This window comes from Homalodisca vitripennis, chromosome 1 (assembly GCF_021130785.1).
Source record: "Homalodisca vitripennis isolate AUS2020 chromosome 1, UT_GWSS_2.1, whole genome shotgun sequence".
Lineage (NCBI taxonomy): Eukaryota > Metazoa > Arthropoda > Insecta > Hemiptera > Cicadellidae > Homalodisca > Homalodisca vitripennis.
Window position 1 is genome coordinate 106,869,637 of NC_060207.1, and position 25,569 is coordinate 106,895,205.

The 25,569-nt window shown below is 32.9% G+C and overlaps 1 protein-coding gene across 4 annotated transcripts in view; it reads right to left on the reverse strand.

Annotated features, from left to right (window-relative positions):
* The window catches only part of LOC124368740 (ubiquitin carboxyl-terminal hydrolase 33-like), an 88,253-nt gene that overhangs the window by 20,529 nt on the left and 42,155 nt on the right, over positions 1-25,569 (reverse strand). For all 4 annotated transcript variants that reach the window (XM_046826086.1, XM_046826100.1, XM_046826093.1 and 1 more), the window contains exons 9-15: positions 22,899-23,014; positions 18,270-18,395; positions 14,514-14,635; positions 9,174-9,352; positions 8,457-8,652; positions 8,054-8,305; positions 5,241-5,355 (exon numbers count right to left, since the gene is read on the reverse strand). In XM_046826086.1, the coding sequence (XP_046682042.1) occupies positions 5,241-5,355; positions 8,054-8,305; positions 8,457-8,652; positions 9,174-9,352; positions 14,514-14,635; positions 18,270-18,395; positions 22,899-23,014 (1,106 nt within the window). The remainder of the gene's footprint in view (positions 1-5,240; positions 5,356-8,053; positions 8,306-8,456; positions 8,653-9,173; positions 9,353-14,513; positions 14,636-18,269; positions 18,396-22,898; positions 23,015-25,569) is intronic.

Consider the following 25,569-nt stretch of genomic DNA (forward strand, 5'->3'; position numbering starts at 1 on the left):
TTGATTTCCCTATAACGCCAAGACATTTATAAAATTTATTTTTCTTAAGATCTATACTAATTTTTTATTATAAATATGCTATAAGAGGTAAATGCAAAAAAATATAAAACATGGATTTTTAGTTAATATTAGCATGTTCATTGATAAAAATCTAAAAATAACAGTTTACTATACTGAGAATTTGATATCTAAGTTCAAATTATTGGTATAAACTAATAAAACTGATAAATTATAAAAAAACTAGTTATTAGAGCATTTTATTACTTTTCACAGATAAGGTCCCTTATCTTATCTTATCACCTCAGCAGATAATGGATATATTTGGTTATGGCTATGTAGGACACAAGAGGACAGGTGGAAGGCACTAGACAAAGGGCACCCCCCTGCCATAAGTGAATGTCATCTATAAATACTTCCTTATCAACTGATAAACAGGAGCATGCACCTGCCATTTCATTTTGAGGGTCTTTTGTGAACTAAAAAAACTCTTTAAGAAACACAATGTATAATATCGGATATACTAGTGCTTAGCATTTCAGTCAAAGTCTATCATTCTGATATATCCATCTTGTGTGGGAAGGGTTAAATTGTTTCTTATTTATTCCGATAGATCACATTCGTATTCAAGCAAGAGATTATTCTTTACAAAACATTATTGTAAAAACTGTTTACTACCATAGTGCTTCACGCACAGCTGTCAGGATTACGGCAGGTGGCACGTAGGGCGCTTCCAAATTTGTTGCGGGATTACTAGTCAAAGGGTTAAATAATAAAAATCTAAACACCAAGTAATTAAAAAATGTGCTTGGGATATGTTACAAGTTTAAATCTTTTATGAGTATATTGATTTTGTTCACAAATGTATTTATTCTGCACTTTTCCATTGCCACCATGGTTACCCATAAGACCAATGTAAAAATATTCGTTAATGCACAGCAAATACCATGGAGTCACATGCACCATCATCAAACTCAGTGTTCTTCATATATAAATGAAGCTCCATATACAATTTCAAATGTATAGGTCAGATTATTGTTGAGATATCTTGCGGACAGGCCGACAGAAATGAAATTTTCCAATCTCACAAGTGATAAGCTTTGCTTAACCCTTTTAGTGCCAACGTCTGTGTATACGGACGTTTGAAAAACTACCGAGAAATGCCAACGTCCGTATATACGGACGTTTGAATAACTACCAAAGAATGCCGACGTCCGTATATACGGACGTTCGGAGTAAAAGTCATACCGCAATCATTTTTTAATGTGTTACAAATTTGTTGGTATACAAACAATCAGAATGAACCAATCTACATAAAAAAAAATAATAATAGTAATATCGTAAGGTTAGTCAGGTGCTTAGCCATGATAGAAATGGCCGTGGTTGTTGCATCAGACAAAGTTGTGTCAGCTGATAGTTCACGTCTAACCTCTGTGTTTGGTTGTTTGTGTTGCTGCTTCCACAGTGTTTGTTTGTTGATAAATAGTTTACTAACAATGTTTTACTAACATAAAAAGTAAACTTCAATAAAATGAAACGCTCACGATCTCCACTTAGCGAGAATACAGTTCTTGCCGTATTAGAATCAGATGATTTGAGTGATGGTGCTTTGAGTGACGAGTCTGCTGAAAGCTCAGTTGTTGATGATATTTTTGATGATATATTTTTTTTTATATTTTACAAAGTGTACATTATTTTTTAAGTAGAAAGTAGTTTCAGACAGTTTTTAATGGTTTCATAATGGAAAATATTATAAGCTTTATAAAGAAACTAAATAGTGTAAATAACACAAAAAAGTGAAAATGTAACTTTCTAAAAACATTAACATGATTTTTTTGTTTTTTGAAATATTAATCAAAACTTTTTATGTGTGTATTCAGTTTTAGTCAAACCCATACAAAGAAATAACTTTTTTAAAGTAGGCCTACTATTTTTCATGTGAAACTGGAAAAATATAAAAACTGTAAGTAAAATGTCTAATTTTTTTAAGTTAATTAAATTTAGAAATATAATTTGCTTTATAGATTTTTATAAGGGAATTTATTTTACTGCAAAACAATGAAAAAATTAGGAAAATATCTCAATATTTGTAATTTTTACAATTTTTTTAGTAAAACACTGCAAAACGGCTGAAATAGGCCTGGCATCCTTCAGTAGTATTATGTGAAAAATCACTGGCATTTCTCAGACCAACTTTTGATTTTTTTGTCTGGCACTAAAAGGGTTAAGTTTAGCCAATAAGTATTGGAAAATACAAATGTGTCCATTTCATATTCGGGTCTGGAACTATTTTTTTTTTTTTAATATTACTTCAAATAGAGACATATGTATTACTTTTTTCACTCTGGAGGAATACCAGAAGATACATTAATTTGTCTCAAAATGTTAGCAGAATATTTTACCTATAGAGTACGACCCATAAGATGGGAGCAGTAACAACAGAGCCTCAAGATTTCTCAGCAAGTTACCATGTCTAACTCTGTCAAATGCCTGGTTAAGGTCTAAATACGCACAATCAATTTGATTGCTTTTTGAAAATGCAGAAAGAACTTTGTATAAAAATATTTTTATACTCAATACATCAAGTATTTGGTATTGCTTTCTTCACAAAATTCGGAAGTTTATTTATGTACCAATAAATATACACTTGTCTTGTTTTATATTAATTTTATCAGGTTGAACATACAAATGTAACATTTGTATAAACAAAAAAAGTTTATCAAAACAATTCAAAGTAATAAAATGTGTTGTTAAAATTGGTTTTCAGAAATTTAAAAATTAAAAACGAATAACAACTTAGATATAACTACTCTTTTTCCAACTTTTAAGCGTAAGAGTAAGTATAATACAACTTGACTGTTATTATGTAATTAACCCTTTTAACCCCGGCCATTAAATCAAGTGATGTGCCAGAAATCCCAAGCCATTTTCAGACAAAATGTAAGGGTTTTGTAAAAAATTCATAACTCAGTTATTTTTTAAGATATTTAGGTAATTCTTTTTTTGTTTTACTTCTTTATACATGTAGCTTACAGAAATATACAAATAAAATTATTATTTTGAAAGTAATTTTTTTAAATGCATATACATATATAAAAAATAAATAAAAATGAAAAAATTTCAAGTTTGATTATGGAAACCATATAGATAAAAAAATATTTGACACAAAAATACCCATTTACTTTATGATATATTTAATCCTTAATAAAAGGAAACAAAAATTATAGGCCTACCTTATTTACAAGTGGAGTAACATCAATTTTTGTAAAGCCGTGTAAATTTTTCTTTTTGCCATTTCTGGGCAAGGCAATGTAACAAGACCTTTGAAATTCACAGTACTTAAAATAAACATAAAACCAAAGTTATTTCTGAAAAAATAACTAAAACTGTTCATAATCTAAATTTTAAAAAAGTTTTAAAACAATATTTACATCACTACCAAATGTAAATTTTCAAGATATCCATCACTCAAATCGTTGTCACTAATCACATCCACACCATTTGCAACTAGGTTACTAATTATTGTATTTTCACTTACGGGAGACTTTGAACGATGTCTTTTACTCATTTTGAAATAAAACAAATAATAAACTAAGCTTTAACTGCCGTACTTTATACTGCTTTAACCTAAAACTGTGAAGAAAACGGAATATTCACAACCACGTGATATACAGCTGTCTGCAACAAGCGTGAGCAGTCAGTCGAGACGAACTGCAATTGCTCAGTCACAGACTGACAAAATACGAAGTCAAACCATTACAAACTAATATATTTCGATGCAAAATATCTTTGTGAACAAGTCTGTGAAATTTCAAAGCATTTGGTGAAATAGGTGGCCAGTAAAGTAATAAAAAGTGCACGTCCGCACTATACGGACGTCGGGAGTTGACGCCATTTTTACGACGTCCGTATAGTACGGACGTCGGGGTTAAAAGGGTTAATGATTATTAAAAAGCTGTAAAATATTGTTTGTAAAGGTAAATAATTGAATTAACATTTTCTTTCGAATTCACTTATTAATCTGTCATTCAGTCAAGCTATCACAGGGTATAAGAGTGAATGTCTTGGTCTGTTTAAAGTCGTGTTTTTCATAGCCAAGGCCTGGAACCAGACAATGGGCAGACATGTGTTAATGTAATGAAAGTAACTAAAACCCTTTTAAAACTCTTTTTATTGACATACACGTATTTCGGTTTTTTAACCATCATCAGTGTACATTAACCTCTAAATAAATAAATAAAATGATTTCATATGATTTGGGTTAGAAACATCATCTCCAACCAGCTCTTCCTTACCATCATTTGTTTTTAACCCTTTGACACAGTACTTATAGTATACATGCTAACCCAAACGGCGGTACTTTTTTACCAAGGTAGGTCAAACTCATTTTGAGTATGCCTATGTAGTAAAAACTCATGTTCACTGACATTGTCATTGTCAATATCCATAAGTACAGGTACTTGATTACCTGTAGGCCTAGGTGAAAAGCAACCAAGAATGTTATCTTCATCATTTTCCTCACAATTTGGTGTTTGTTACAACCGAGCATAATCAATATCAACACTAACACTATCATCAGAATCATAACCCACCCAGCGGTCAATTTCACTATCCCATTCCGTCATTTTTACAACTAATTACACTACTAAAATCACATATTACAATCACAAACACTTTTCTATCAAATAACTAAACCAGCCAATGTAAAACACAAACAAAAAGTCCCGGTAAATGAGTCACGCCGCTATGTTTACTCACAACGCCATTACTGCAATCAGCTGACAACAACAACCTGTTGAATATCGCAAATAATCAGACAAAGTAACGAGAAGATAAAGAACAGCACCACGTTCTTTGTTCTATCCACAACGTTCTCACAATATTACTTGGTCGAAATAGTTCGGAATTTGACCGTAAGATGGAACCACATGATAGACTGATCGCGTGTGTCATATGGACATCAAACCACAGAGTGAGGTCGTGAGGCGCCGCGTCCATACAACGTCAAACCACGTCAACGGGTTAAACTACATTATTGGTAAAATCACACAGAGTGCAGCACCATCTCAGTTTATCCATATCGCAATGTATTATTTATCACACACTGTCCACTACGACTGTTAAAACAATGTACTGATGGTAAAGACGCAAATTAATTGATTTACAAGTTGTAGAGATATTTAAGGTTTGTAAACGAGTTTGAAACATATATTTAAAATAGTCCATTCCCTGTTTTAGTGTACCTGTGAGCATCGGGCGAAGTCTCTGTACTCGATATCAGGCCGATGCCCACTCTCCTGCAGACAGATAGTACATTGTGTCAGCTGGTCCTGGGCACATGTCGGTCCTCCACCGTATCTGTCAACAAATTGTCATGATTTATAATCAGTCATACATATTCCTACAGCACATGAAATACTTGGAAATAACATGGGAAAGTTTTCATACAAATAAAAATTACAGAGAAAAAACTGGAAGTGGACTCTGACAAGTTTTATTAGTCTGATAATAAATGTCCTCTTACCCCTCTTTAGGTCAAAGGTAAATTACATTTCCCAAACTTATCCAAGGCATGACTTCTCACACGTTTCTTCTATAACATCATCCTCTTTGTTTACATAGTAGAAGTAAATTGACAAGTGTAAATCAAACCATTTTTGGTTTAATATTAAATCATAAAAATATTCAAACTTTCAAATTTTTTACAAGACTAAGTGAATTTAAAAATAAAAACAACCAATACGTCTTTTGTATCATTAGCAAGATTTTGTGTCTCATAGTGTACAGTATACATCATCCATTGGCTTACTTTGACGAGACTGTATCACCACCAAATAGTTTGTCGTTTTCTCACAAGATATCAGAACTATTCAGTTTTAATTTCGATTTTGTGTCCTATGGAATAATGGAATGACAATTTCACTTTGCAGACTGGCTGGTAGCAGCCCTGCAGTTGGAGAAGGGAAAAATTAACAGATGATCAGCTCTGTGACAGCTGACTCAGGTAAACCAACAGTGATTGTGTAAAATGGCAAGATTTGAAGCTTTATGTAGTAGTGAAATTGATAGAGATATTAATAATGACGGATATACTTTAACCCTTTGAACCCCAGGCGACGAAATATCGTCGCCGAGAAGATATGCGAAGATCCCCGCGGCGACGATGTATCGTCGCCAATGAAGTTGCGAGAATCCCCGGGCGACGTAATATCGTCGCCATCGTATATGCGTTTAATACATATTTATTTGAAATCGTAAAATACTTATTTTATGAGTATTAATACATATTTATATGTATTTTATTAAAATACTAATTTTTTTATTTATTTATTTACTAATTTATTTATTTAGGTAATATCAGTGATTTTTGTGTTGTACGCCTAGAGGTTTTTACAAGTCGCATACTTTTATATAAAAATTCAAAAAAAGTTTATTTTTAGAGATATCAATATAATTTTTTTTGTACATACACAAAACTAAATTTAGAAAAATAAAATGGGGGTGCCCATGGTAAAAATATTTCTTATTTGTTAATTAAAAAATCTTAAAATCAATTTTTTTGCCTAAAAATCTATATACATATATTTTAAAATTATTTTAATGCTGTTAAACATTTTTTTATACTTCAGACTAATCTTTTTCTGTGTATACAATTTCATTCTGGACATTTTGGTGTGTAATACAAGACAATAGCATAAAAAATAGCAAACGTATTAATTTTTTACAAACAGTATGCAAAACAGCTGTTTCTGCTCCAGGGATTCTCGGTAGTTCTTAGGTCAAATGATTTTGGTACGTTTTTTCCACCATCAATATTTTGGTCTGGGGTTCAAAGGGCTAAGTGATTCTGACAGTGTTCATGATGAAATGGGTTCTGATGTCGACGTAGAGTTCGAGCATGATGGTGAATTAGAATTTTCTGATGGCAAATCTGAAAATGACAATGTCCATTTTTATTTTTAAATTAACATAAACTAACAAAATTAGCATTAACTTTAAAACACCAATTTAAGTCAAACGCCTTAAACATTTAAAGTCAAAATTAAGTACAAAATAAATTTGTATTTTTTTAACCAAAAGTTAAACATAAATCAACAAAACTAACATTAACATGCCATTTGTGAGTTAAGATTATCTTTACACTTATGAACATTATAGTAAAAAATGTTATTTAAAAAATCATTTTTAAAATAATATTTTATGTTTTATAAGATTTTTCTCATAAAAAATGTAACTTAGGACGGATGTATTACAGCTCCTAAGTTTCATTAAAAACTGAAAAGCATAAGTAAAATAACAGAATTTCAAGCATATATCTCCATTTCCACTAAATTAATTAAATATACTGTGCAGTTCAAAGGCTGTATAAACTAGTAGGCTAATGGGTTTAGTGAAGAATCATCTAACTTTCCTTAGAGTAAACTAAAATTCGGCATATTTTGTCTACAAAAATAAAGTGTTGTGTAGGCACGACAAATAAATTTAACTATGAAAACATGAAAGAATTGCTTGAATTTTAGGCTGTCTCTTAAAGTTTTACATATTTTAGTAACATAGTCAATTTATGACCAAATAAAATTCACACGTTTGACATAAGAAAGAATTAAATGTTTCATATCAATATTATGTTTTTGTTCAAATGTCTTCAATTTTGGCAATGAAAAATAAGTAGTAATCATGAGATAAGGATTTTAAATTCAATACCAATGTATTGAATTAGACTGATTCATCTGAAAAATAACTTAAAGAAATGAAATGAATGAACCTTATATTGATTCCAACAGACTATGTCTAATTTCACACAACTAGCAATGATCACAAACTTTACAAAATTAATTTTTTTTGTACGAGGCCTTCCGAAATCAACAATCTTCAGATAACTACACAAAATAAAATGTGGAATCTAGTATAAAATGGAGATTACTATGAAAACATACACTGATTAAATGCAAATTTGCATCAACATAATCAGAAATTTGTATCTTTCAGTAAAAATATTTTGGATAAGGTTTTTATTGAGTGGTCAACTACCACACCCAATACTTAGGAGACTAACATGTTGTAGAGGTGATGCCACACTGAGGCTGGTACAGGAGTGAGCATGTTGGCGGAGTAAGAATCGCCAGGTATTAACTGTCCGTGTCGACACAACAGGTCTGTGTTGTCAATAGGTCCCGGCTCCGTGAACGTCAGGAACCGGGTAATCCAGGCCTGGCTCAACACGTACATGTCCTCCTGGCAACCTAGCGCCTTCTTGCTCAGCTGTAACACCTGCTCTCGCTGCTCACATATATCCCTGTCCACTTTCCTGTCAATCAAATTACTCTCTTGTAAAAGCAGATTTTTGATATTTTAAATTTCATACACTCCATTACATAATTTAAATATTACAAGTTTTTTTATGCACTCAAAATAATCATGATAACTTTAAAGCAATTATTTACAATAATGTCACTAACCTGTAAAAGAGAACGTAGGCTTCACAGTTCCTCACTGTCTCCGGTCGGACCTGAGTGACACACTGATCATCAAACTCGTACCATTGGTTGTACTGGTCATTGAGAGAATAACAAGTGTAGTGCCCACCACTACCTGCAGCTCCGTGGTGGCAGATCACCGAGATCAAGTTGTACTTGGTCACCTTTGACTTGCAGTCTGAGGACAATTCACAGAGATACTCAGATTATATGAGTAAGGATAAGAGCAACTCTGAAGCAGTATTTCATCCAGATATTAGATATTAGATCCATGGGTCCAATTGAGCTAAGGTATTAACAAAAACCTTGTTCCAATCATTAGTACAGTTCAAATTATCTTAACCATCCCTCACAGTGATTTTACACTGCATGCATATTGCAAACATTGTTGTTGTGTATTAATGCTTTTCATACCTCACGATATCATATTGACGGTTTACAAATTATTGGTGGATGACAGTGAATAATACAATCTATAAGACACAACTCACAGATCTTTATAGTAACCATTTCTTAGTGGTCTACATTATGAATTTATCTTTAGACAGGCAATCGCTAATTTACCTAAAAGAAGTCTCTTGGAGAAAGCATTAAATCCTGGAGTGCACTTTCATGATTATTTTATCTAAGTAAAAACTTGAAAACCCTGAAAATACAACTCTGTAAAAATGATCAGTGAGGAAATTACATAAAACCTACCTTTATGCAAGTAAGGTTTGAGATCCAAGTCCTCCAAGGGGAATGTGACGTAGTTGTTGATCTTGGAGGAGAACATGAGCTCATGTCTGAATCTCTTCAGGTGGATACACAACACCTCTGGAAGTTCTAGCACCTTTGAATATTTCACCCCATTGCGCAGTTTGTTACATTTCTCACAGCTAGCAACAGAACAACAAATAAAGTGATTTTAAAATTCATTTTTAACATTACCCATCAATTTAGTTGACAATAATGTTGAGTGTTATGGCATACTCTAATAGATCTTAGGTATCTGAACCACACTTGAGTATCTAAAATATGAAATATCTCTGGGTGGAAATAATAAAAAAAACTAGGAGGTTTGTTAAAGTAGTTGGATGACAGAGATTGCAAATATTTTTAAATACTTAATTATATAGTTGTTTAAATTTCTTTAGTATAAGTATGTAATTCTAGAGATAGTTAGATTCCCAAAATCATAACAATAACATTTTTTTACAGAATTTTTAACAGAAAAGTAAATCATTTTCTTAATGTCCTCTTAAAGAGTTGGCGCCTTGCACATAAATGGTAGTAGAGTTTAGATAACGATATACACTTTTACTGTTTACATTTTGTATAGGATTTGAAGGTGGTAGAGCTACCAAAATTTAAAAATTAATGTATTAACCTTATATTAATAGCAACAATGTTGTGCAAATTAATCTTCAAAATTATTAATGTACCTTTCACGGAAATTCGATTCTAGAATTTGATATTTGCCAATGATAGCCACACGAGAGATCTATCGTTCTACTGGCTGTACCAGAAGTAATATTTAAAATTAAATGGTCAATTACTAATTTTTCCATCAAAAATCAATTAATTAAAGTGGAAACATAAAATATTGGCATACTTTCTTACAACTCCTGAATAAACCTACATAGCAAGACAAAAAGTTATAGTAATAATTGATAGTATTCATACTAAAATATATGTAATTAGTTAAACACCATTTCCACTCATATAGATAATATATATCTATATATATAGATAATATATATAGATAATAATTTTAATACAATTAATAACTCTCAAATGGTATCTTTCTATAAATAAAAATTAATTGCACAATGTATTACTAAGCACTAATCTTGAGAACGGCTCAACTGATTTGGGTAATTCTATTTATAAAGTATTCATTGAAAATCTGAGGGAGGTTTATATGAGGAGAAAGATTTAAAAAGTAATCTTGAAAGTTTTGGAATTCAGAAAAATTTGTAGTATTTATGTTTAATAATTCAAATGTAACTGACACTAAGCAGCTGTTGACACTTTCAGCTAAAGTTCGATAAATTGGATGAAACATCTGTTTACATTTAAATTTTATAAAATACTAAGTATTCAGTGCTTGATCAGAAGTGTAATGCAGATAGCAAATAAAAAGTTAATATCTAAATTTTACTTCAGTCACAAATTTAGAAAATCTAATGCATTGTAAATACTATTTAAACACTGTTACAAAACCAACCTTAATGAATAAAGATGTGAATGTTTTCACATAAGGTACTCAAAACTCTGAGCTTCCTTGACATTGTGATATAGCATTTTGTCAATGGCTTATGAAAAAACGGACAAATGAACACTAACATGCCTCAATGATCCATTCTTTGCCAGACCGTAGTCTGAAAAACAACAAGACTTGAATACACAAAACCTTATAAATGATTATTTTGGAATATTGCATGAACTTAATAATGAGGAAGTACATATCCCTTATACCGGAAGTAGTTAGGATTACCCCTAGTCCATAATAGGCTTCTCATTCCTATGTATGTATGTATATTTTCTTTATGGAACAACAATGCAAACTCAACTATGGCACTGAAAATATTTTAGGCCGAAAAATAGATTACAAGAGTCGGAAATGAAAGCTTTTTGACTGTTGTAGATTTCCAAGATAGTAGATATATATACAGGGTGATTCGGTTAGTGTTACCGGCACTTTCTGAGCTGATTGTACTATAAAAAATAAAGAAAAAAGTTCATATAAACATGGGTCCGGAAATGCTTCCTTACTGGGTTATGGCCAATTGAAGATTTCATCAAAAATTGTGTGCAGGAGGTCAAATGATGATTTGCCGCGTGTTTATGAAGAGATATTTATAGGCGAATGCAACTTTTTCTAACGGATTTTTAGATGAGAAATTGAATAAAGTTCATCTCATAGCTGTATCTCATTTAGTTTTTTTGTTATACTACAAAAAACAGAAATAAAATAATTTGGAAACACTTTTTTAAGGTTTAACGGACAATTATTTTGTTAAATAGGCATTGAAGACCCACATTTTTACAAAGAAACTTGCAGAAAATTTAATTCTGAATAAAATTATGTGCCACACGGCTATTAACAGCGAAGTATTAGTTTCTGGAATTTAATTTTACAACAAACATTCTACCAAGCAAGAAATACTTATTTAGTAAATAAACACCGTAATGTAATGATATAAGGTACACAAATAATTGATTAGCATACAATTGTAAATACGATTTTAATAGATTAATGCTCAACTAAAAAACAATAATACTATTACTTTTTAGGACTATCCAAATGGTTACATCATGTACCTACATATCTTTGTCACGTTAGCTTTACAGAAGGTAAATTATGTTTTTATAAGTTGGTATCACAAATCAGCTGTTCAACAATACACTGCAATTTATTGAGGGATCCAAATTATTTGTTACCAATTCTGTACTAGTTTAATGAGTGCAATTTAATACAATTAATTTACTACTCGTTTGTTAGTGAAATGTATTTTAAAGTAACTTACTATCACAATTGCAATGCCTTTGTTATTTACAACGGAAGAATATGCCGACATGGTATTTGTCTTAGGCGTTTGTGACGGAAATGCAACCGCTGCTACTGCAGAATACCGAAGACGATTTCCTAATCGCAGAGTTCCAAACCCAAAAACGATCAGTGGATCATTTCGTACCCTAAGAGTAACAGGTAAACTTCCTAGTGTTAATAATTATCGGGATCGCCCTGCCCAGAATAATGTAGATATGGAAGAGGCTATAATCATGGCTACTGAACGCAGTCCTGGTGTCAGTACACGGCGTCTTTCTAGGCGATTCGCAGTGTCTCAGTCTGAAGTATGGAGAACTTTGCGCAAAAATAGCATGTTCCCTTACCATAAACAACAAGTTCAAAGTATTCAACCAACAGATCCTCCTCTTCGATTGGAATTTTGCAACTGGTTAATTAGAAACCGTCAACATCATAGAACCATTTTATTCACTGATGAAGCTCAATTTACCCGAGATGGCGTCAACAACCTTCACAATGAACACACTTGGGCAGAGGGAAATCCACATAGTACAATTGTGCGCAACTTTCAACACAGATTTAGTGTAAATGTATGGTGTGGACTCATTCATGATCGATTAATAGGACCATTCATTCTCCGAGGACATCTAAATTCCCGCATGTACCTAGAATTCCTTACAGAACAACTACCACTATTATTAGAAGATGTTCCATTAGCAGCAAGGTGCAATATTATTTATCAACATGATGGTGCCCCTGCCCACTTTTCCCATAATGTAACAATGCACTTAAACGAGCAGTTTCCCGGGCGATGGATTGGTCGCGGTGGACCACACACTTGGCCACCAAGATCACCAGATCTAACTCCATTAGATTTCTGTATATGGGGTTGGATGAAGAACCTGGTGTACCAGGAAAAAGTAAATACACGTGAAGAGTTAATAAATCGAATTGAAGATGCCGCCACACAAATCAAAAACAATCGTGCAGCGTTGCGGAGGATAACTCGATCAATCAGAAAGCGAGCTGCTAAGTGTATTGAAGTACAAGGACTGATTTTTGAACACCTGTTATGAAAGTGGTACGTAGTATTATAAGCTTTAGATGAAAAACAATAATTTATTTAAAACTTAATTTAAATTGCATCCTAATAAATCTTATGTGTAGGCTACTCTATGTCATTAAAATGCGGTTTTCCTTTGCTTTGGAATTTCTTGCTTGGTAGAATGTTTGTTGTAAAATTAAATTCCAGAAACTAATACTTCGCTGTTAATAGCCGTGTGGCACATAATTTTATTCAGAATTAAATTTTCTGCAAGTTTCTTTGTAAAAATGTGGGTCTTCAATGCCTATTTAACAAAATAATTGTCCGTTAAACCTTAAAAAAGTGTTTTCAAAATTATTTTATTTCTGTTTTTTGTAGTATAACAAAAAAACTAAATGAGATACAGCTATGAGATGAACTTTATTCAATTTCTCATCTAAAAATCCGTTAGAACAAGTTGCATTCGCCTATAAATATCTCTTCATAAACACGCGGCAAATCATCATTTGACCTCCTGCACACAATTTTTGGTGAAATCTTCAATTGGCCATAACCCAGTAAGGAAGCATTTCCGGACCCATGTTTATATGAACTTTTTTCTTTATTTTTTATAGTACAATCAGCTCAGAAAGTGCCGGTAACACTAACCGAATCACCCTGTATATATTTTTTTCTTCATCAGAACAAGGGAAACTCAACTATGGTACTTTATAAATCTCAAATATGTATATGACAAAAGCTAGAAATAAATGCTTGTAAGAAATTGGAAATATAATTAATTTGAACCAGAAATGCTCCTAAAAGTGCAAAACTTGATATAAGAGTCAGGTTAGACTCTGATATTCTTAACCAATAACACTTAAATAATATCAACCTCACGTACAACTTACATTTGAAAAATTAGGACTCCATCATACTACATCATAGGTGTTTTTACCAAGTAGTACAAAGATTTTGATTTTGATAAGTGTGAGTGAAGCTGTGGGTAACAGATAGTTAATTTTTAATAAACTTTTTCCTTTTTAATTTAAACTCTACAAAATTGAAAGAATAAATTTCACCCATTTTAATTTCTAGTAAAAGAATGTAACATATTCTGCCTAATCTGTCAGACCCACCATCCCTACTGCAAACTAAATTGAAATTTAGTTAAAAGTTTACTGTAACTGATTGTAATTATCCCAGAGAAATCTTACTTGTGATATTGTAACAGTGAAGAGCAAGCAGATATTGGATATAATAGTGTTTGCATGATAGCGTATTGTAATCTTGCCAGTAATGACAGCATATTTTGACCAAACAACACTAGTTAGTAAGTATGGATTAACTGATACCATAGAATATCTCACTCCCCACTATTTTCAAACACCACACTTGATTGTTTTATAAGTATAGTTTAACTGTGTTAACACTAACAAAATTGGTTTAAAATTTAAAATACATTGTTTTTTCATAAAATCTGTATTTTTATTATACAAACCTATACATGTTATCCCCTTTGAGTTCGTCCGCACTAAAGAAAGCAGCAAGACAGTCATGTAGTCCCACAGTAGGGCCCCAGAAGAAGCTGCACACCCACTCCCACAGCCATGTCAGCCAGCCCTACATAAATGTAAACATAACAAATATTTTTTTAACTCTTTTAAAATTCCTCTAATATGAAATGTCAATTAGGCTTTTAACTATTATATATTTTTTAAGATGTGTTTGTGTTATTAAGAATTTGATTAATAAAAAAATTGTTCTAATAAAATATCACTAATTATTATTTTTGTATTATTATCAAGTAGAAAAGATTATAGTGCACTAGCGAAAATAAGAAAAAAAAATTAAGAATCAAATTTTTAAAAACTTGTACTACAAAGAGTCACAAGTGTATCTTAATTGGATGTCTTACAAAAATTCTAAGGATATTCGGTATTTTTTAAAGGAGAGGCCAATCCCCTTTTAAGTTTTTTTCTGTCCGTCCTAATAGGTCACTGACCTTTCAAACAGAAATCTAAGATCTCATCAAACAGAATAAGGAGGAGAGTAGATACAGTAGAAGGTACTGATAAAAAACGCTGGTCACAGACAGAATTTGAACATACATTATCTCCAACTCAGATCCAAAAATCCAAAGTCCAATATCTCAGACCATGCAGCCATTGGCTCTCAAAACTACATAGATGTATTATCTGTTTTTAATGTCATAAATTGCATTGTTTTTATAGAAAAATCGTATTATTGGTGCACTTATCACAGCAGTGAATTAGTTTTGTAATTCCTCGTTATAAAATTCTGCCACCTGAGACTTCAACCAGGTAGTCACACCCTCCCGCAGTTCCAAATTGTCATCACAGCACCCATTCTATAGACTATAATTTGGTTTCGCAACTCACGTGTTTTACCCAGATTAGCCTTCTGTAATGATTCAATCGACCAGCAATCACCATCGTATCAAAAAATTTCAATGAAGCAGCCATATGTGAAGATTTTTGGTACCCATCTTGCACAACATTTATAGTAACCTAATTTCTGAACAACATCAATTTTAGGACCCTAAAATGGAGAGGCTGCGTAAATCGACAACCTCAAACCTGCAAAAAGCAATAATGCTACATACAAGTTGTAGTAGGTATGGTAGGGAAGCTATGGTTGTGGCAGAATGTCATTATGAGTTGCATGAGGCTAGTTTAGCATTTAAGAGAGCAATAGCAAACTCAAAAAGGAAAGCGTGGAATGAAAATAAATAAGGATGTCTGGAGAATTGGATACAAAATAGTGGCTAAGACAATTGGCAGAAAGGCCCCACAACTGGACCCTGCACTAGAAAGAGCATGTGCTGACAGACTTTTCCCAAACACCAGCCCCCAGATTATAACAAGCTGTGGATACTCCCCCCTTCACACTGGAGGAGCTCCATACTGTTGGAGAAAAGCTAGAAGGGAGAAGAGTCCGGGACCAGGTGGCATACCAGCAAAAGCAGTGAAGGAGGTAATCTGCGTAGCTGGAGAAAAAGTGTTAGTAGCAATGAACTTAGCAATCAAACAAGAATTGTTCCCAGATAAATGGAGGATGGCAAGAATGGTTCTGCTACTGAAGCAGGGAAAACCAGAAGAATCTCCATCATCCTACTAACCTTTGTGTCTACTAGACAGTGTGGGAAAGCTTTTTGAACAGCCCATACTATCATGTCTAAAGGAAGAACTTGATGCAAAAGGTGGTCTGTCAGATCGACAATTTGGATTCTGGAAGGGCCGCTCAACTGTAGATACAGTTACCCTGATTAAGGACCTAGTTAAGGAGGATGCAGAAGGTACACGACACTCCAGGAAAATACCTACAGTCATCCTATTAGACGCTAAAAATGCCTTTAATAGTGCCTTTAATGGTCTCTTATTTGTCATCATGGGCTTCCATGCTTAAAAGGTTGAAAGACTTGGACATATAACTGTACCTCAGAAGAATTTTTAAGTGTACTTGAAGAACAAAACCATCCAAATACTTGGAGGACAAGAAACAAGACAGATCACTGATGTGTCACTCAAGGCTCTGTAATGGGTCAAACATTATGGAATGTTCTGTATGATGAAGTGCTTTCAATAGACCTACCTCCTGGAACGACTGCAGTACCATACACTGATGAACTGGCCCTAGTAGTAACAGCTGACGAAGGTAAACTCGAGGCAAGTGCAGAAGTTGCAACTGAAGCAGTGAGGACATGGATGCATCAAAACAAGTTGGACCTAGCTTCAGAAAAGACAGAAGCTGTATTCATGTCAGGAAGCAGGAGATTATGACCTCTAACCTTCATGATTGGTGGCATGCGGGTACAACCCAAGTCGAAAGTGAAATACCTTGGTATTTGGTTGGATTCAAACCAAAATTATTAGGCACATGTGGTGGAAGTAACTGCAAAAGCAGAGAGAGTATGGCTGGCATATCTAGGTTTATGCCAAAAGTTAATAATGGTCATCAACAGTAAATTAATAATGTTTTAAGATCTTCCTGTATGAATATCTATACTAAAGATGAAGAAAGTGAGGAAACAGCTGGAAAAGGTGCAAAGAACAATAGCCATGAGAATAGCGAGTTGCTACAGGACAGTCTCGACTGAGGCCTCTTTTGTCATAGTGGGAGTTCCACCACTTGATCTACTTGCAAAGTAGAAAGTGGCAGTTCACAAGGGGAGAAATGGGACTGGCCAGGAGGGAATTACTCAGTAAATGGCAAGAAAGATGATGAGTGGCTGAGGATGGAGCCTGGACCTGGAAGCTTATCCCAGACTTACGACCGTGGATAAAATGACAGCAATAGCATGGCGAGGTCAATTTCCAACTCACTCAATTCCTCAGAGGCCATGAAAGCTTTCATAGCTTTGTTTCAGAGGAGAAAAAAGTAATGATGCAAGTACTGTAGCGAGGAGCAGGATACTGCAGAGAGGGCACAAATGGAAGCTGTAATATGTATATTAACTCCTAGAAACACAGTAAGGATTGTTCAGTTACCACTTTACAAGCATGTTGAATTTTACTCTTTATTTTTAATCTTGTAAATTTTTAATCCTATCATGAAATATAATTTATCACAGAAATTATCTGAGCATTGAAACTTGATCGAGTTCTTTTTTATAATTCTGAATGTTATTTTTTCACTGCCTCTGCCTCTTTCCATTCAATTTCATGAAGTGCCTTTCCATTGAGGTTCCTATCTAGCAAATCTCTTATTTGCTATTCCTTCCCACCAACATTGACGTATTTCTACTTCAAATTTTGGAAAGTTGATTCCCCTGCATATATTTCAAATTCTATCATAAAAAAAGAACTATATTTACAATACTGTGCTAGATCTTTCAAACGTTAAACAAAATTCATCCTAACACATTTTTCAAACTCCAGTAGATAAAAGAAAACAATTAAAACATTGTACATTAGCAAACAAAATTAACTTTAAAAACAACTGTAACACACAAAAAACATATTCATTATTTTTTGCTCTTTAAGATGGTAGTATTTAAACATATATTAAAAAGTATAAATAATAATGTTTTTATTCCATTAAAAATATTTATAAATTTACTTTTTTAACAAAACATATTAAGATTTTATATAAACTTAAAAGTTTTTGCATTGCAGTACCTTAAATTTTAACACTAGAGGCAGACATTTTTCTGAAGCAAAAATTGTTGAAAGGTTGCAAATACAACATTCAGAAAAGTTTTTAAAAATAAAAGTAAATTAAAGTGGTGAATGACCTGGTCTGTGGAATACAATTCCGGGCACTTGGCAATGTTGACTGAGCCCTGATGTAGCATGGTAAGGTGATCCTTACTGGGAATAGGTAAGGACAAGTCTTGGAACGTTTCCATCCGTGTAGATATCTGTGCAGGACATGTACCATTTTAATACATTTTACATCAGTTGTAATAATTTTGATACGTGTATAAAAAAAGCAAAACAGTTAATACAAATTACTAAAACATTGTATTAACTGTTCTAAGCTATTCTATTCTATTCTATTCTAACATTGTTTGTTCTAAGCTATTTATAAAACATAAAGATTATAACAAAAAGTTATAAATTGCGCTAGGAGGTTTCTTGTGCCAGGAGTTAAGTTAACCAAAGTCATTAAGTGGTTGAATATATTTAACTTTATATTGTATGAATGTAATTCATTTATGATTTACTGAGAGACGCCTATTAGTGATGGTAGAAGCCGAATCCTGAATCTCGAATCCATCACATCTTCAACCAAGATGCAGATTCATTAATCGACTGACAATTGAATCTGCAGAGATCTGCCACATCAAAAATTATCAATTGATCAGCAGTACACACTCAAACGTTACCTGTTCTTTTTATTTTAACCGCAGTAAATAGACAACCTAATTGGAGAATTATCATACTTTTGCAATTAATATTTTACATTATTTCAAAATTGAAGGGCATCCTTAGTCTAAAGCATTAACAATGTAATTTGATGGACCCATATGATATTTTTCAAACATTAGTAAGCATACAACAAGTACATATTATTTCAGTGTTCATGATTATGAGGATCAGAGGTTGAGTGAAAATGCAACTAACTGTTATATCATGTTTGTATGTGTAAGGTCATTTCTGTTTCAAATTAATTATATATGCAATTCGGAAAAATTATTTTAAACACTAAAAAATACCCCAAAATTACTTTTGGGGGTTATACCTTCCGGGTAAAATGCATTGCAAGAGGTGGACTAGTCAACTACCCATCCAGATCCTTATATTTAATGTGCATGGACTACTGCTTGTGGAGAAGTTAAAAAGCATCAAAGGCCCAAACTCGAGAGGGCATTGTATCAAATGGCCGAAACATGTGGGGTTGGATATAACTGAGGTCGTAGTAATAAATACTCGATTCGCAAAGTTTACTTATAAGTTTAACTATGGCATTTAAAACCTACTAGCACCACTTCTAGATGTTAAAATAAAATAATGTATTGCCACATTGCTGCCAAAATAGAGTAATAATGAACTTAACCCATTGCGGATCGTATTGTTCTGGCGCACGGGCACCAGTGGGCACGAATTCATTACGGTGAGCGGCCGAACGAACAGCAATGGTGCTCCACATCGTATCGCTCGCTATTGTATACTAGAATATTCAGCTGTGAAGGTATTCATTCGTTCAAATGGAACAAGGGCCTGCTGGGGTATCCGTGATGTAGGAACGATAACACGCGAGCAAGGTTCCGGGGTGGCAGGGATGATGTCTGAATCATAGTCTAAATAAAGCGGCTCGGGCGAAGCGATTACAACATCCGGGCCATTGTCTAGACTAAACCCGCCAATATATACGTCTGCGTCGTTTAGTTGCGTCACTAACCTCAAAAGTATTATAATAACAACTGAGGAAACACCCAATCAGAAGCGCTAAAAAGCAGGGAGTAAACTCATATGAATGATTTTTCAACTTCCACATACAACTGCGATCTGTAGGATATTTATAAAACTTTAGAAAAATCTAAACGTAGACCGTTGTTAAACACTCTTAGTTGACAAGTGAAGACGATCGCCCGATCTATCAGACATTAAAAGAACTATTTGGAGGGAAACTTAAAAGCCGACCGCTTTTGCGACCTGAGCTTGTCATTGTGCCGTCAGGCCCGGCCACTGCGTGACGAGCCCAGCTCGTCAGTGATCCGCAATGGGTTAATTGATATTTAGAGAGGTGAGCCTAATGGTTCCAATGTTCTATGGAATTTTGTCTACGGACCTAATAATTTACTTAACCCTTTGAACCCCAGACCAAAATATTGGTGGTGGGAAAAACGTACCAAAACCATTTGACCTAAGAACTACAGAGAATCCCCGGAGCAGAAACAGCTGTATTGCATACTGTTCTTAAAAAATTAATATTTTTGCTATTTTTTATGCTATTGTCTTGTATTACACACCAAAATGTCCAGAATGAAATTGTGTACACAGAAAAAGTTTAGTCTGAAGTATAAAAAATTGTTTAACAACATTAAAATAACTTTAAAATATAAGTTTATAGACTTTTAGGTAAAAAAATAGATTTTAAGATTTTTTAATTCAAAAATAAGAAAAATTTTTATTATGGGCACCCATATTTTATTTTTCTAAATTTAGTTTTATGTATGTACAAAAACAATTATATTGATATCTCTAAAGATAAAGATTTTGCAACCGCGATCTCACTGAGGCCGGTTGGTCATTGTCCGGAGTAGGCCTAACGGCGGCGTTACCGCGAGAAGTAGATAGCTGACTAAATGGCATTTCTTCGTCATCTGAGTCCGAGATAGTTGGCCTATAGGTAGGATCAACATCAGTGTCATCACTGAAAATTGATGAGACGTCAGACCAATCATCATCTGATAGGTCAACATCCAGTTGTCTGTCCAATTCACTCGGGTGATTTACAATGTTGTCACTCATTGTTCATAGAACTGATTATTACTATAAGATTAAAACTAAAGAAAAAGTGACTAAAAACAGTCCTCAATTACAACATTTAACTCAATTCACACGCGCAAAGACAATATACGTAACATTAGACCGCTTTGTAAACAAATACAACTGTAGCAACAAAGAGTAATATATTTTTTTGAGCATAGATGTTATTTTAAATACACTATATTACTAACAAAAAATTTGTATTTTACTAAAATACTCATAAATATGTATTAATATTCGTAAAATAAGTATTTTACGGTTTCAAATAAATATGTATTAAACGCATATACCATGGCGACGATATTACGTCGCCCGGGGATTCTCGCATCTTCATTGGCGATGATACATCGTCGCCGCGGGGATCTTCGCATATTTTCTCGGCGACGATATTTCGTCGCCTGGGGTTCAAAGGGTTAAATTTTAAAATTGACTTCCCTTCATGTCGATGTCAACTCACACGTGTGGTGTCAGCATCTTGGCTCGATATTGAAGCAGTAGTTAGAAAACTAAAGATTAGAAGACTAGAAGTATAAAACATGAATACTGTAAGTACTTGAAGTTGTACTCATAAACTCTCGGACAAGGCGCACAAAGTGTTGCTTGGCAACAGGATGTTCAGCTACAAAGTTAGAGAGAGAGACAAAAGATTTTTACGAGTGCCAATTAGGTTATTAATCTGCCAAGAATTTAGTTCCAAAAATATCAGATTAAACTCATGCTAACCAGTAAAGAGTAAGAAGGTTGTGAAAATATGTATTATATAAAATGAAACTAAATAACTGTACAACATAATGCAATTAATAGGGGCTGCTGTTCAATCAATAAACAGAGAAGAAGTCTTAAGGGCTGTAGAAAACTTCAGTTCCAGGGCAGAACTCTGTTTAGAAAACAATAGATTACAGTTTGAACATCTGTAAATAAGGTTATTTGAATAACATAATTGATGGACTGAAACAGTTAGAACCTAGACAATTGAAGAGATAATAATTACTTAAACTACAGTATCTATTTTTTTTTGCTATAGATAGGTGTAATAAAAGTCAAACCTTCCTATTTGAAATTTTTAGGTATTACGAGTTTGAAATGTCCTTAAAGATTTTAGGTACTGAGCGTTGGTTAATTCCTGCATCGGTAGCGACTCTTCTAGATGTGTTACGTAGATTGAGCTGAAACATATGGTGCCTTATCATCCCTAGTGAACTGTTTCTTTTTGTTGTGATCCGGTTGCTCATTTCCTGTTTGCTCTCAGGACACAATTAGTAAGTCTTTGGAAAACCTTTCAAGAATAATGTTCACAGTCCAGGTAACGTTGAGCATACAGAGCAGCAGCAGCTGTGTAATTCTGTAAATATTCACTTAACATTATCAACATCGATAAAGCTTTGTCATTGGTAAATGGCATATTTGACAGACAATAGACATTTTTACAGACACGGCACATAACTGACTGACTAACTAAAAGAAATCAAATCTGATAAGACATAATTATCATCCCTTATAATTTTTCCGTAACTTGTTCATAAAGGTTCAGTAGTTGTTGAAGATAAGCTTGTCCATATCGGTAGAAAGTAACTGAACATACAAACATATGTTTTGACTAATTAGAAATAGGTTAAAACGTACCTGGCATTATTATTTGGTTTTATATCAAACAAATCCACCACAGATCACTAACAGATAAATCATAATCAACATTTAAATTTGTCAGATAGGTTACGATTTTGCTTAAATCATAGTTAGGCTAAAACAAGCTATTAGGACGCAAAATTCAAGAATGAATTTTGTAAGTTTCGGAATCGGTTTCAAGATTCAAAAATTCTGGATTTGTCCATCACCTCCTCTATAATAAGTTATAATAATGTTATAACACTTAAAACATGTAATATTTTGGTAATAAAATTCAACTCCATTTTTATTAAAAAACTAACCCTGTTGCATGTGAGACACTGAACAGAGCTGAGCAGTTTACCATCAAACACATCGGATATGATACTGCGGTACTTGATCTGTGCCTTTCTACGGTGACTTCCCCTGGTCGGCGATACTGCAACAGACAAAAAAGTTCTTAAACAATTAACTCAACATGCAATAAAGTTTACACATTTGTATAGTTAAAAAATATTATACAAGCAGGTGTTTGTGCTTTTAATTTCAATGTTCCTCAGATAATAAATTTAAAAAATGTATAATTGGTTTCTTACTTGTAATAATAATTATTTATTAAAATTAGAAGCATACAGGTTAATTTTATTTTAACACGATTAGTTACGTTTTGTGAGATCTAATCATGTCCTAATATTTAGTGCCACGATCTGCATGAAACGTCACTGTGCAGTGTGTGTAAATCAGGTCATGGTGGATACTGGCAAATTAAATAAATCAGGATGGACCACAATAGCAAACTGAGCAAAAAATTAAGTTTTTTAGTAGCCTCAAGATTAGTAAATCCTGCAAAAAAAACATGGAACATGGTGGATTAGGATAAAACCAGTAGGATAAAATAGAAGTAAAATAAAATCGCATGCTATTGAAGGCCCACTTCTTGGAACCATTACTACTTAAAGAGGAAATATGAGTGCAACTATTGGGCAGTCAAACAAAAAAAGAGGTTTGGTTTAGAGAACAAGTGGGAAATTATGTATATTCACAAAACAGAATGGAGGAAACCATTCAGTTAAGGCCATAATAGCAAACATGTTTATACTCTGCACAACTACAAAGAGGACAGATGTATTGTTACTTATTAATTACTACTTCTAGAACAAGTTTCTATTTAGGGTATGTCCTAAAGTCATGAATAAGAGACTTAAGACATGTTAATTTGGAAAATTAGTATCTTTTGGAGATGTACTACCTGCCTAAATCCAACAGATTAATGAATCTCATTCTTCATTACAAGATTCGAGTTCCAAGATCAGTATCATCTTTAAACGTAGTACGCATATGCAAATGACTTCATTAAAATACTTATCAGTAATGATTAGAGTGACAATTAAAACCACTAAGTTGTTCATAAAACCACTCTCAAGTTAAAAATATTAATAAAGTAATAGACTTAAACAAGAATAATTAATTAATAAATAATTAACCAACAACACTATAAACAACAACAAGAGAATAAAAACAACGAAAGAATAAGACATGTCTAGAAATTTATATCACTAGCACTACAAGGAAGGTATTTATTGACACAATAAAATGCTTTTTCTTTTAACAAGCTATTAATTAAGACCTAAACATATTAGTATTTTACTAACCAAGCTCCTTAAGGCAATTAATTAAAAAGTTTTATTTCCACAAAAATGTAACTTCTTCGTTTTTTTGTAGACTAATTGGTGGTAATTCAAGCTAATATAAGTTTTCTTGTATTATAATTGTGTGAATTTCCTCTGATATGATATTCATTTAAACTGTCTTTAACTTTCATTAGACAATAAAAAATAAATATACAACACAATGTCATAATGTGAAATTCTCTAAAAATATGCAAACACGTCTCTCTATCCTTAATTATTCTGAGCTTTCTTCTGCCATATAAAAGCTTCATTAGATACCCTACTGTTACCCCATAAATTTACACTGTATATCAAAACTGTGTGAAAAAAACATAGTAAGATATAATAAGCATTTTGTTACTAACACAGAACTTAAACTTATAAAGTAAAAATACAACTCTAGCTAACTTTTTACAAATGTTTTGTACATGGAATTCTAAATTTAACTTACTATCTAGATAAAATATCAAGTAGTTTAACAGTTTTAAAATCTTCAAACATATTATTCATTATTAATTTAAAACAAACACTCTAATAATATAGGTTTTTATTTTTTTGAGGCCTTTCGTACTCAATGAGAACATCTTCAGACCCACATAAATGAATACAAGTGGTGACAATAATAACATAAACAATTTTGTACTAAATAAAAACATATTATGTCATTAAAAATACAAAGAGATAATATTCTATGACAAGACAGTTTGTCTATGTATATATAAAAAAATAAGTTCGATATTTAGTTAGATCAACAGTAACAGTGAATTTTGAAAAGGCCCAGGTTCGTTGTTTACTACATTATTTTGGTTCTTCTTTATAAAAATTGTTTCATATGCATTGAGGATTTTTTTATTTTGTACTTCTTTTAATAATTTTGCATTTGAAAAAGAGTGTCCAGTTTGAAGTGCATGTTTTGCCATGGCCGATCTTTCTTCTTGTTGGTATTTTAAACAAGCTCTATGTTCCTTAGTTCTCTTTTTTTAACTTTCTTTTTGTTTGGCCAATGTACAGCGTGTAACAAAATGAATGACCTGATTTTAAAACTCAATATATATTGCTAAAAATGTACTACAAAAATAATATTTATTGCAAAATACTCACAAAATCTTAAAGTTTTAGGTATGTTATTACAAATGTTCTATATGTCCACCAGCAGCAGCACGAACAACATCCAGACGATAGCTAAATTCCTCATAAACCTTACACAACGTATATGCGTTCACAGACCTTATTGCGACAGTTATTCTGTTCTTTAGTTCTTCGATGTCATGAGTTAGAGGGGGAACAAACACTTTTTCCTTCACATATCCCCACAAGAAAAAGT